General features: G+C 44.0%; 1 protein-coding gene and 1 pseudogene across 4 annotated transcripts in view; both read right to left on the reverse strand.

The window, feature by feature from the left end:
• Positions 1 to 3,387, reverse strand: part of NOCT (nocturnin) — a 28,886-nt gene extending 25,499 nt beyond the window's left edge. Inside the window, exon 1 of one of the 4 annotated variants that reach the window (XM_045467329.1) lies at positions 2,398 to 3,387. In XM_045467329.1, coding sequence (XP_045323285.1) covers positions 2,398 to 2,587 — 190 coding nt within the window. In that variant the 5' untranslated portion in view covers positions 2,588 to 3,387. The remainder of the gene's footprint in view (positions 1 to 2,397) is intronic. The other 3 variants (XM_045467332.1, XM_045467340.1, XM_045467370.1) reach the window with 3 other exon arrangements.
• Positions 3,388 to 10,317: 6,930 nt separating this feature from the next.
• LOC123592421 lies at positions 10,318 to 10,640 on the reverse strand (annotated as a pseudogene).
• Between the last annotated feature and the right edge of the window lie 1,779 nt (positions 10,641 to 12,419).

Genomic DNA, 12,419 nt, shown 5'->3' on the forward strand with positions numbered 1-12,419 from the left:
AGCTTGTTAAGTAATGTGGAATCTGTTAAGTAATGTGGAACCAATTCTTTTAATAGGTCTCTAGTAGGATCCATTAGTCTGCCATTTCTAAAAGCACTGAATGCTGGTTCTGGGGCTCTTTGGAAAACATTTTACTGGGGGATTCTTCTCTCACCCTGCCAGCTGCTTCCATGCTTCATGCTTTTCCCTTTTTGTTCCTGCCTTTTCCCAAATAAAATGATTTAATTTCTTTCAATCTTAACCATGCTTCAAGGCCCAGCTCAAATACCAATTACTTCTTGAAGGCTAAAAAGATCACCTTTGCTGAAAGGGACCTCCCCATTTCTGGCACCCTTGTGTCATGAGCAAACCTCTAACTGTAAGAGAATAAAAGGTGTTTCATTTCATTCAACAGTTATTTCTTTTTGTAAGTTCTTCTCTCTTATTAGACAGTAAACTCTATAAAGGCAGACTAAGGCTCACATTCTTTTACTTCCTGTAATAAAGCACCTACAGTGTGTGTAAGGCATTCTGCAAAGACTTCCTGAATGAATGAGTGATCCAGCAATGAGTAAATGAATGTATTCACATTTCTTCTCTAACAAGTAGCTGAAGCTAAAACTGCATGAAAAAGGAAAACTGCCTAGATTTATAGTAACTGTCTATGATATCATAAGCATCCTAAGGCCTTTCAGTTTCTTTATTTGTAAAACTAGGGGGTTTCAGAGACTTTTTAAAAAGTTCGTTAAATACCTGTATCAAAAGCCTAATGTTCCAAATACTCTAACCTGACCTTTTTTCCTCAGCCAACACCACAGCTATCTGTATCACACAAGCTATCTGTATTCCCAAGATTAACTACGGACAAACTCTGCCTAAGGGACTTTGAGATCTGAGCCGGTTCTGGAGAAGACACTAACTGGCTTTCTCTTTTACCTCTTCTTCTTCAAACCAAACAACATTCCTCTTGAAAATTTCCAGCAAGAAAAAACACTAACAGTTATTAGGTGGCACCCATCCTAACAGCTATTTTCACACAATGTGCCAAATTCCTACAGAGCTGGGGGGAAAAAAAAAAAAAAGAAACCCTGTGAATTTCATGTAATCGACATGTTCATCACACTATAAAAAACAAAAAAACCAAAAAAGCTGAATAGGACTGTCAAGTTCACCCTTTGTAAAGAATAATATGGAGTTGAGTCTAAAGTAACCAGTTTAGCATCCTAATTTTAAAGGTACATCTCAGCCTAAACATCTGCTAATAATCTGAGAAGAGTTTAAAGTCTTTTTGTTTTTTAATGTTTATTTGTTTTTTGAGAGAGACAGTGCAAGTGGGGGATGGGCAGAGAGAGGGAGACAGAATCCCAAGCAGGGCTCGAACTCAAGAAACAGATCATGCATGACCTGAACTGAAGTCGGAGGCTTAACCTACAGAGCCACCTAGGAACCCCGAAGAGTTTAAAGTCTTGGCTTCAATCACGTTTAGATTTTAGATTATCACTTTCATTAATAAAAGAAAGTCCCATTAAACATATTTTTTCTACTGCTCAGTTCTTAAATCAATCCAAAACTTTCTGAGGAAAATGTATTTATAACCTAGGATGGCTATACAAAGGTCTTAAACAGCAATAACCTAACTTGAGCATGGCCAAGATACACTTTTCAGTGTGATGTAGTAATTGCCAGATTTGAAAGAGAACCTTCATTCTTATTTAAAACAGTATCATTACTTTGTACGTAATTTTTAGCCTCAGCAATGTGTCCTCAGGCAGAAACGGAGGTGGCAAAAAAGGTAAAGTCCAGGGTATGTATGTGATGTATCACATTGGCTCTTGACAAACGAAGGCATCGCCTTTACAAGATCTTAACCCAGGTATACAGTACACACAGATTGACCTAAGTAGTAAGAGTGGAAGACTCCGGAAAAATCCAAATACGTAAATGTAAAACCAGTCAATGTGTGTTATAATGTAGTCAGCATAACTTTAAAGAAATTCATAACATCTAAATCATGCAAGCTCCATGATCAAAAAATACCACTTTCGATGGCTTTTTTTTTTTTGCACAAAATTTGCTTAATTAGCGCAATAGGAAGTAAAACAGACACAAGTTAATTTGCGGCCTTGGAAGGGGCACATTTAGCGTTAAGAGCGAGAAATACCAAAGGCACCGCATCCAAGGATCAAACGGGACCCTGAAAGGTGTTCCAGTTCTTACTGGACGCAAACCCCAGGACAGGCAGGGCAAGGGGAAAGCGGAAAACGGGAAGAGTCGTCTGCTCGGGGAGAGGAGGGCCGGCTTCCCGGCCAGACCCCCACACCCTGGCAGCCCCGGGCTTCCCATTCATTCCGCGCCGTCCGCCGGAGGCGGCCGCGGGTCGGCAGCGGCGGGGTTCTCCGCCCGGTACCGCGCACTCACCTGTTCGGGAACACGACCTCGCGGCGCCCGAGGCCGCTGAGGCCGCCGCCAGGAGCCGGGGGGACGCGGGCCGGGGGGCGGCCGCCGGCGGAGGCGACTGGCGGCGCAGCCCGGGGGTGGGCAGGCGGCGCAGGCCGGACGCGTCCCTCTGCAGCAGGGCGGAGCAGAGCCGCCGCGGGCTCTGATACATGCCGGGCGCCGCCGCCACAACCGCCGAGGCCCCTCGCGCGCGGGAGGAGCGGAGCCTGGCCGAGGCCGAGGCGGGCGAAACGAGCAGACTCTCGGGGACCTTCTGAGCGGATGCTCCCAGGCTCCTAGTCGCCCAGCCCAGGCCTGAGGGCAGTGCTGAGCAGACAAGCCCGGGAGGGAGACGCGGGAGCTACGGCAGCTCAGGGAGCAGCAGCTCGGTCTGCCGCCGGCCGGCGAGAGCTGGAGGGTAACCGGCTAGCGCAGCGCGCTGACAAAGCGGGCGCGACCAAACGGGACCAGGAGGGGGGATCCGTGGGACCGGACCCTGGCGCGACCAGGCTGCGGCTCCCTGACTCGGAATAGTAGTATTTTGAAAGGAAGGAGATCTTAAGCTCTTCGTAGGGCGGAGGCTGTAGAAGATCTAAAATAACAAGTATCTGTTAGAGTGTCTTAAAGGAATGAGCCTCCCCTTCCGCTGGCTGGAATGGAAGCGCCCACAGGCAGAGGATCCCGAGACAGTTCAGGCCTGTGGCCCTGGGGACACGTGTGTGTGCCCAGGTGGAAGACAGCATCTGTATGTGCGTGTATGTGTGAATACAGCAAAGGGCGTTCGCCTCCGGTCCCTTCGGAAGTATATGTTTCGTTAAACGAAATTGAGCGTGTAAAGCACCGACTGTGTGCGAAGGCCATGATGGATAAGACAATGTCCCTTTCTTCAAGGGTGCTCTACTCAGGCAAAGGGGGCAGAAGATGGCAAGAGAAATCAGACTATAAAGCTCTACAAGGTAGATTAAAATCAGTGCCACAAGATCCACAAGCGTGACAATCGAGGTTATAACCGGCTTGGGTGTTCTAGGTTTATTAGAATTGGCATGAGTTGGGCCATGACTAGGAGGTCTAGAATTCAACACATGTGGAATTTGGGAGGGGAGCGGTGGTGATTTATACACGAAGAAAGGAAGTAAGCAGAAAGCCCTGGTTGTATTTGCGGAAACAACTCTTCTTGGTTATGTAGGATGGAAGCTAAGGTAAGAAGACAGATGCTTAGATAGGTTATAGTGTGGATGGCAGAGATTATACCAGACTTAATTTGGTAGAAAATGAAAGTGGTTGATGTTTTGTGAGCTAGGCAAAGATATGAATTAGGGTCATGTTTTAATTGGAGATCGTGTATTCTTGGCACATGAAAAGGCAGGAGAGGGGCGCCTGTATGGCTCAGTCTGTTGAACATCCCACTCTAGATTTCTGCTCAGGTCATGATCTCATGGTTTGTGGGATGGAGCCTTTCATGGGGCTCTGTGCTGACAGTGTGAGCCTGCTTGGGATTCTCTCTCTCTCCCTCTCTCTGCCCTTCCCCGGCTCGCACTCTCTTTCTCTCTAAAAATAAATAAATAAACATTAAAAAAGAAAAGGCAGGAGAGAGTTGACCAGCTGAAATGAAAGATAATTTAGATCTGCATCTGGTACTAGAAAAGAATGAAAGAAACTTCTCCAATTGGGCCGGAAATGACTAACCAGGAATGAAGTGGGGGGGGGGGGGGGAGCATTAAGGGGGAAGAATATCCAAGATTGGATTCCTCTTTGAGTGACTTATGAGCTAGAAATGTTTTCTTGTTGGTTTTCCCATGATTTTGCTGATTCTCCTATCTTACAGAATTGGAAGCTTTTCATTAGCAAGAATATTCAAAATACTTTTCAGAGGAGGGTTATTTATCTAACACCCAGAAGGTAAGGATGAGTCAGCTGGCACAAGTTGATCACAACTCCAGGAAATAATCTCCTTAGGAAGTCATTAAGCCCTCTTGGTCTCAGTTTCCTTATCTATAAAACATAGAATCATACCTTAGTCATTACATGAAATAAAAGGTGATAACAAAATTAGCCCATAAAAAGTATTCTGCAAATATAAAAATATGTCAAATTAGAATCTAGGTGATGGGTGTATGGGTATTCACTTACAATTCTTTTTCTTTTCCATATGTTTGGAAATACTTGTAATAAGTGTTGGGGGAAAGGTGCTTTGAAAAGTTAAAAGTACTGTTTAAATATAAACTGTTATCATTAAAAGGGTTTTAGAGGGCAATTCTATCCTAAGAATGGGTCAGTAGTATTATTTAAGATATATTAAACACTGTGTACTTTAAGAAATCAGAAAAATATAAAACTTACTCATTTCAAAATTTCATTCAGTCAACATTTTGTTGAGTACATATTCTGTGCCAGGCTCTACGTTAGGGCACGTACAACAATGAACTGAACAGTCCGTTCACAGTTTAGTGGGTGAGACGTTGTATAAACACAAATATAATTATCCGATAATAAATATAGAATCATGATATGAACGAGGTACTGTGGAAACACAGAGAATTCCTATTTGCCTGGAGAAATCAGGGGAGCCTTTTGGAACAAGGTGACTTCTAAGTAGGAAGGAATGAGGGGTGATATCCACCGAGAACAGCAAGGCAAAGAAGGACGGATGTTCCAGGAACAGCAAGTACCACACTTTGATATGGCTTGAGTGCAGGGTGCCCAGGAGGGAGTGGCAAGAGATGAGGTGGAAGCTACTGGCAAGAACCAAAGCGTGAAGGGTTTCCAGAGGAGTTTGGACTTTATTCTTCAGGATAAAGAACCTGAAGGTTCTGAAGAACCTTTGAAAAAATAAGTAGACAGTTTGCAGTACAATCAAGGTTGCATTTTTGAAAGATCATTCTGGGTGGCTCAGTTGGTTGAACGTCTGACTTCGGCTCAGGTCACGATCTCGAAATTTGTGAGTTCCAGCCCCACATTGGGCTGTCTTCTGTCAGCGCAGAGCCTGCTTCTGATCCTCTGTCCTCTTTTCTCTGCCCCTGTCCGACTTGTGCTCGCTCTCAAAAACATTTTTAAAAAAATTTTGAAAAGAAAGGTCTTTCTGTCAGCCGTGTGGGAGATGGACTGGAGATCAGGGAAGAATAAGAACAATGCAGGTAAGGAAGAGTATATGCTGGCTCAGATCTCTGGAGGAGGGGCATAAGACACACACACACACACACACACACACACACACACACACGTGATTCTGATGCACATCTCTAATCCTTTCTCAATGAATAAAGTGGGGGCAGTGATGGTGGAAAAGAATCATGAAGGAGACAGAAACCATAGGGTTGAGTGACAGATTAAATCTAAGGGTCGAAGGAGGGAGGAGAGTACAGAGTCTAGGGATGACTCCTGTGACTGGTGGATAACAGTACCAAATAAGGAAAACAGGTACAAATGCTGCTCTCAGGGACACAAAACACTGAGTTAAGGTCAGAACATATAATTGTGATGTGCCCGTGGAACCCCCAGGGGGAGTCACTTTGTAGACAAATAAAATGGTGGACCTGGAGTTCATAGTAGGGTCAGGGCCAAACACTTAAGAGCCCAGGAGTTGAAGCCATAGATGGTGAGATCACCCACAGAAAGCCTTTAGAGTGAGATAAGAAAAGCAGTAAGGATGAAATCCCCGTGAAACACGTACCTTTAAGGATTGGTGGAAGGGAAAGAGACTTGAGGCCTGGTCAGAGGAGAACAAGAGATTGGTGTCTTAGAAGCAAGGGGACAAATGGGGCACCTGGGTGCCCCAATGGATTGACTGTCCGAATCTTGATTTCTGCTTGGGTCACGGTCCCAGGGTCGTGGGGTTGAGCCTTGGCGGGCTGAGAGTGGAGTCTGTTTAAGATTAGCTTTCTCTATCTGTCTGCCCCTCTCTCCTTCTGCCTCTTGCCTGCTTGTGCACACACTCTCTCTAAAATAATAAAAAATATTATGTATATATATATATATATATATATATATATATATATATATATAAAGGGGACAATAAGTTTCTAGACAGGTGTAGCAGTGATAACTGCTCCCAAGAGATCAAGGTGGGGACTGAATCCTTTGAATTTGAGTTAGAAGGTGGCTCTTTAGCTCATTGTGAACAGTTGCAGGTAGGCATGGTGATGGTGGAAGAAACCAGAGTGCACTGATTACTGGGACTGGAAGGCTGGAGACCGATGAAAAACAATGGAATAAAGCCCCAGGTAAGGCTTTCTTTTTCTTGTAAGATTGGAGCAACCTCAAAATAGAAGTTGGGGAGAAGGAGCCCAATAAATGTAGGAGAAAGTGTAGTTTTTCTACTGTTGAGACTTCCTGCTTAGCACCACTGTTTGCCCAGCAGTTCTGCTAGTTCCCCTATTAACGTTAGCGGTCTGGGGCAAAGCTACATAAAAATAGCACACAGACAGGCTGGAGGGCAAGGGAAATCTCTCTGTCTCTGTCTCTCTCTCTCTCTTTTTTTTTTTTTTTTTTAAGTAATCTCTATGCCCAAGTTGGGGCTCAAGGTCACGACCCTTAGATCAAGAGTTGCATGTTCTACTGACTGAGCCAACCGGGCACCTCTCTCTTCTTATAAGCCTGATGAGGGAGAGTGAGGCAAGCTGAGGGTGAAGTACAAGTTAGTACCCATCCCCTCCCCCTGTGGGACATGCATGGTATTCCTTGGACACTCCCAGCTACTCCAAAACAGGAAAGGACAAAAAAACCCAAATGGTTAAACTGGTAAGAGTCTCCACAAGTTTACCAGAAAAATGCAATCTCATCATAGCCTGAAGTCCAGGAACTCCCTACTGTCTTAATATTAATGCCTTGCTAGGGGGAAAAACAACCTTAGCTTGACAATAGCTAGGCCTCCAGTAAGTCTTTAGCATGTGAAAGTCTCTTTGGAAACTCCCTCTTGACTTTTCCTCCCTGGACTCCATAAAACAGTCCCCCCCGCCCTCCGCCCCCCAACCCCAGTACAGCTCTTCCTGCCCACAGGTCCTGTCCCCGTGTTTTAATAAAATCACTTTTTGCACCAATGATGTCTTCAAGAATTCTTTCTTGGCCGTTGGCTTGGGACCCCACGAACCCCCCATCACCCCATAACTTCATCAAGCCTAATAATCCTTTTGGATTAGGGTGCTGCCTTTATGACCTCATTTAACCTTTATTGCCTTCCTAAAGGTTCTGTCTCCAAATACAGTCGCTTTGGGGGTTAGGGTTTCAACATATGAATTTGGGGAGACACAATTCAGCCCATAGCACTGTCAAAAGCTGGAAACATCAATTGGTGAGTAGTCAAACAAAATGAAACAAAGTAATAAGGACTCTCAAATTCTATCACTCTAAATTATTCTAATTTTTCATAACTGAATAACTGATATTGTCTTTAGCATATTTAACAATGCAGAAAAACCCCAATTGCTTTCACTAGATTTTTATAGTTAATAAATTCATTCAAAAATCATCGTTAGTCTCCTTTGGAGTTTTCTCATTCATGATATGCTTGTTCTCAGAAGGTAACACTTTTTGCAAGTATCTTTTCAGAGGCTAGCTCATCAGGCATCCTGAGCTAGGAGAAATGTGTCTTTACATCTCCTACTGGGACTGCAAAGGTATGATTGCTCTGACACCCGTCACCACTGTGATGCTGAGGCCTTGCTTCCCACAAAATGCGTCCAGCCATGGCTGATGTGCACTGAGCTCACCAGGGGCACCAAGGCAGTAGGGTTCCTGCAAAATGTAGGACTACTTTGAGGAATGATTGAATTTGACTTGGTAAGTCCCCACTGGCCTTATCAAATTCTCTGAAAACTGGACTGCTGCCTAACCTTCCTTCTCCCTTTCCTCCTTTCCAGCTTTCCCTGTATCCTGCCTCAGAACTTCTGAGGGCAACAGCTCCCTCCACCTCTTCCAGGTCCTTTCTGTTTCCTTCACTGACTTTGCCCTATTTTTTGCATGTATTAAATGCCAGTGCCCAAATATCACCACCACCAACAAGATAAAATTGAATTTAATGCTCCCTGTTGCACAGGAGAATTACCACCTCAAGAGAACTTTGTTGTGTCTCAAAGAAGGAAGGGCAGAGTCTGTTCTTACTGAGATTTTGCAGTTTGGTTTAAGACAGGTCCTTCAATGAGGAGTGACATAATAGTGATTTAGGATTGGTGGAAATAGCAAGAAAAGGATTAGGAGGCTCGGAGTCCCAAGAGTATTGGTAAGAAAAATGTTGATACCTTCTAATAAAGAGTTGATGATCTTTTTTTTTTTTAACGTTTACTTATTTTTGAGAGAGAGCACGAGCAAGGGAGGGACCGAGAGAGAGGGAGACACAGAATCTGAAGCAGGCTCCAGGCTCTGAGCTGTCAGCACAGACTTGATGTGCCGGACGTGGGGCTTGATGTGCCTGACGTGGGGCTCCCACTCATGAATGGGTGAGATCATGACCTGAGCTGAAGTTGGATGCTTAACCCCAACTGAGCCACGCAGGTGCCCCAAGAATTGATGATCTTTCAAACAAATTCCTGGAATGAACAATAAAGTTATTTGCCTGAGGGGCACCTGGGTGACTCAGTCAGTTAAGGGTCTGACTTTGGCTCAGGTCATGATCTCATGGTTCGTGGGTTCGAGTCCTGCATCGGGCTCTGTGCTGATGGCTCAGAGCCTGCAGCCTGCTTCGGATTCTCTCTCTGCCCCTCCCATGTTTGTGCTCTCTCTTTCTCTCTCAAAAATAAATAAACGTTAAAAAATTTTTTTTAAAAAAAGCTATTTGAGCAGAAGTCTCCTGGAATAGTAAAGTTATGCAAGTGAAGACAATGGAATAGTAAATCAGGTTAATGCAGATGTGGGAGTGGCTGGTTTCAGTTTCACAGTTAATTAACTCTCGGCATCTGCTTCTTGGAGGACAGACACGGGTACAAGTTTAAAAGCAAATTTCAAAAACCTTGTTTTCTTTGATGCAGTAATGAACACTCCAAACTCTTGTAGTTGTCCATGACCAGAAGTTAAATTTTAATCTCCTTTTCTGCATGGGCTCGAGGAACTCTCAAGATTTCCTCTGTATTCCTGCATTTATAACATCATCCAAAGGTATTTCATGGTCTTTCTCGTGGAAGGTCCGGTCCAATGATGCCATATGAAATTATTATTCCCTGCTTCCTGTCAATGGACCAAATGTTCTTTTTCATGATTAAAATTAAAACATGGCAATCAGCTCAGAATAAAAAGCCCATATTTTATTCTTTAAAAGAGAAGTACATAAAGCAAAAGATTTCTCACTTTTTTTTTTTTTTAAAGTCGCCAACTTTTATTATAATTCCTGTATTTCATAGAAACAGGAGTGTAACAGACAGGGTAATATGAAAAATGTGTTTTGTTTTGTTTTTTTTTAATTTTTTTTTTCAACGTTTATTTATTTTTGGTAGAGAGAGAGACAGAGCATGAACGGGGGAGGGGCAGAGAGAGAGGGAGACACAGAATCGGAAACAGGCTCCAGGCTCTGAGCCATCAGCCCAGAGCCCAGCGGGGCTCGAACTCACAGACCGCGAGATCGTGACCTGGCTGAAATCAGACGCTTAACCGACTGCGCCACCCAGGCGCCCCGAAAAATGTGTTTTAAAACTGCAGGTGTAAGGGCGCCTGGGTGGCGCAGTCGGTTAAGGGTCCATCTCTGCTTCGGTTCAGGTCATGATCTCACGGTTTGTGGGTTTGAACCCCGCGTTGGGCTCCATGCTGACTGTGTGGAACTTGCTTGGGATTCACTCTCCTTCTCTCTCTGCCCTTCCCACCCCCTCAAAAATAAATAAACTTAAAATAAAACTTTGCTCTTACAAAAATAAAATAGAAATGAAACTGCAGGTGCGTACCTGTTGCTCTCTCTCCATCTGGAACAGGCTCTCCCCCACATCAGGCACAGCAGCAGCATCATCAGGTGTCTCCTTGCGGATGCAGCCCTGGGCACACTTGGCACAGCCCACGGGGCAGCAGGAGCAGCAGCTGTCCCCGCAGGGGGTGTGTTTGCACACTTTACATGTACAGGAGCCGGCGCAGGTGGAGGAGTCCCCGGTGGAACAGGAGCAGTTAGGGTCCATTTTGAGCCAAGGTGAGGACAGACCTCCAAAGCAGGCGACTCGGGAAGACGCTCGATGTCTCATTATTTTTAAAGAGCATTTATAGTATTACTGAAATCCTCAGGGACCCTTGGTTGAGGGTCTGACCTCGGCTCAGACCATGATCTCACAGTTTGCTCGTGAGTTCAAGCCCCCCCATCAGGCTTACTGCTTCGGAGCCTGTATCGGATCCTCTGTCCCTTTCCCTCTGCCCCTCCCCTGCTCTCTCGGTCTCAAACATAAACAAACCTTTCAAAACAAAAACAAAAACAAAAAAAGAAAAATCTTCAAAGCTTTAGGAAGATGACAATCAGTATATGTGGTTTATCAGTTAGAAATTGTGTTTAGCTGATAAGAAACCTGAAATAACTGGATTAAAACAAGATAGTGCTTTCTTTTTTTCTTATGTAAAATAGCATTTAAGAAGGCAGTCCAGGGTTGGTGTGGTCTATGATGACCAAGAAAGAATTCACTGACAATATAAGCAAACGGGCATTTATTTGGGCAATTAAAATTGCAATTCAAGAGACACAGAGTCAGGTGACTTGTGTTCTGAGGAAGACAAAGAAAGGGCAGAGTTATGAAGAAAAAAGGTCATGAATGCAGTTCTCATTTGGGAACTCTGTGCAAAACAGGGATTGAAACTAAGTTGACTGGTATGGTTGGGTTAATATGCAAAAGAGGGATTGAAACTTGTCCTGGAAACTGGAGGGTATTATGCTAAGTGAAATTAATTAGTCAGAGAAAGACAAATATCATATGACTTCACTCATATGAGGACGTTAAGATACAAAACAGATGAACATAAGGGAAGGAAGCAAAAAAATATATAAAAACAGGGAAGGGGACAAACCGTAAGACTCTTAAATATAGAGAACGAACAGAGGGTTGCTGGAGGGGTTGTGGGAGGGGGGATGGGCTAAATGGGTAAAGGGCTTAAGGAATCTACTCCTGAAATCATTGTTGCACCATACGATAACTAGGATGTAAATTAAACGATAAATACATTAAAATAAATAATAAATAAAAAGTTCATGTCGAAAGAAAGAAAGAAAAAGAGAAAGAAAGAAGGAAAGAAAGAAAGAAAGAAAGAAGACAGAAAGAAAGAAGGAAAGAAAGAAAGAAAGAAAGAAAGAAAGAAAGAAAGAAAGAAAGAAAGAAAGGAGAGAAAGAAAAGAATGAAACTTGTCCTTGAATGGCGTTGGCTCCTTTGGAAGTGAAAAATGTGACTGATTCAGGTATCCTGGCGAGGACGGAGTTAAAACCAGGCTGAGTGTCTGTTGCTGGCAAAAAGTTCAAGGTTTCTTTGATGAGGACCTGCATAAATTCCTCCTCCCTCATGGCCCCCTGACCCCATTTAAACAAAACTCTTAGCTAGGCTTGCTTGTTCTATTTTGAAATCTCATTTTACATCTCCACATCACCAGAGATTCTGATTCCTTCTATCTTTCTGCTCTATCATCCACTGAACAGAGTTTCCATCCTTCAGTTTACCTCATTGTACAAGACAGGGCTGTTGGAACCATCATGTTCACATTGGAGGCAGGAGGCAGAAGGAAAACAACCATGCCAGCTATTTGTTCCCATTTCAAAGAGCTTTCCTAAAAGTACTTCCAACAGTTTCCATGTATATCTTACTAGTCATCTGACCACACCTATCTGCAGGGAGATTAGAAATGTGGTCTTCTAGGGGCACCTGGGTGGCCTCGTTGGTTAACTGTCCGACTCTTGATGTCGGCTCAGGTCACAATCTCATGGTTGGTAAGTTCAAGCCCTGCATCTCCTTCTGTCTGCTCCTCCCCCACTTGTGCTCTGGCACTCTCTCTCTCTCTTTCTCTTTGTCAAAATAAATAAACATTAAAAAAAAAATGTAGTCTTCTGGATGAGCACATTGCCTTC

Source organism: Leopardus geoffroyi, chromosome B1, assembly GCF_018350155.1.
Source record: "Leopardus geoffroyi isolate Oge1 chromosome B1, O.geoffroyi_Oge1_pat1.0, whole genome shotgun sequence".
NCBI classification, from domain to species: Eukaryota; Metazoa; Chordata; class Mammalia; order Carnivora; family Felidae; genus Leopardus; species Leopardus geoffroyi.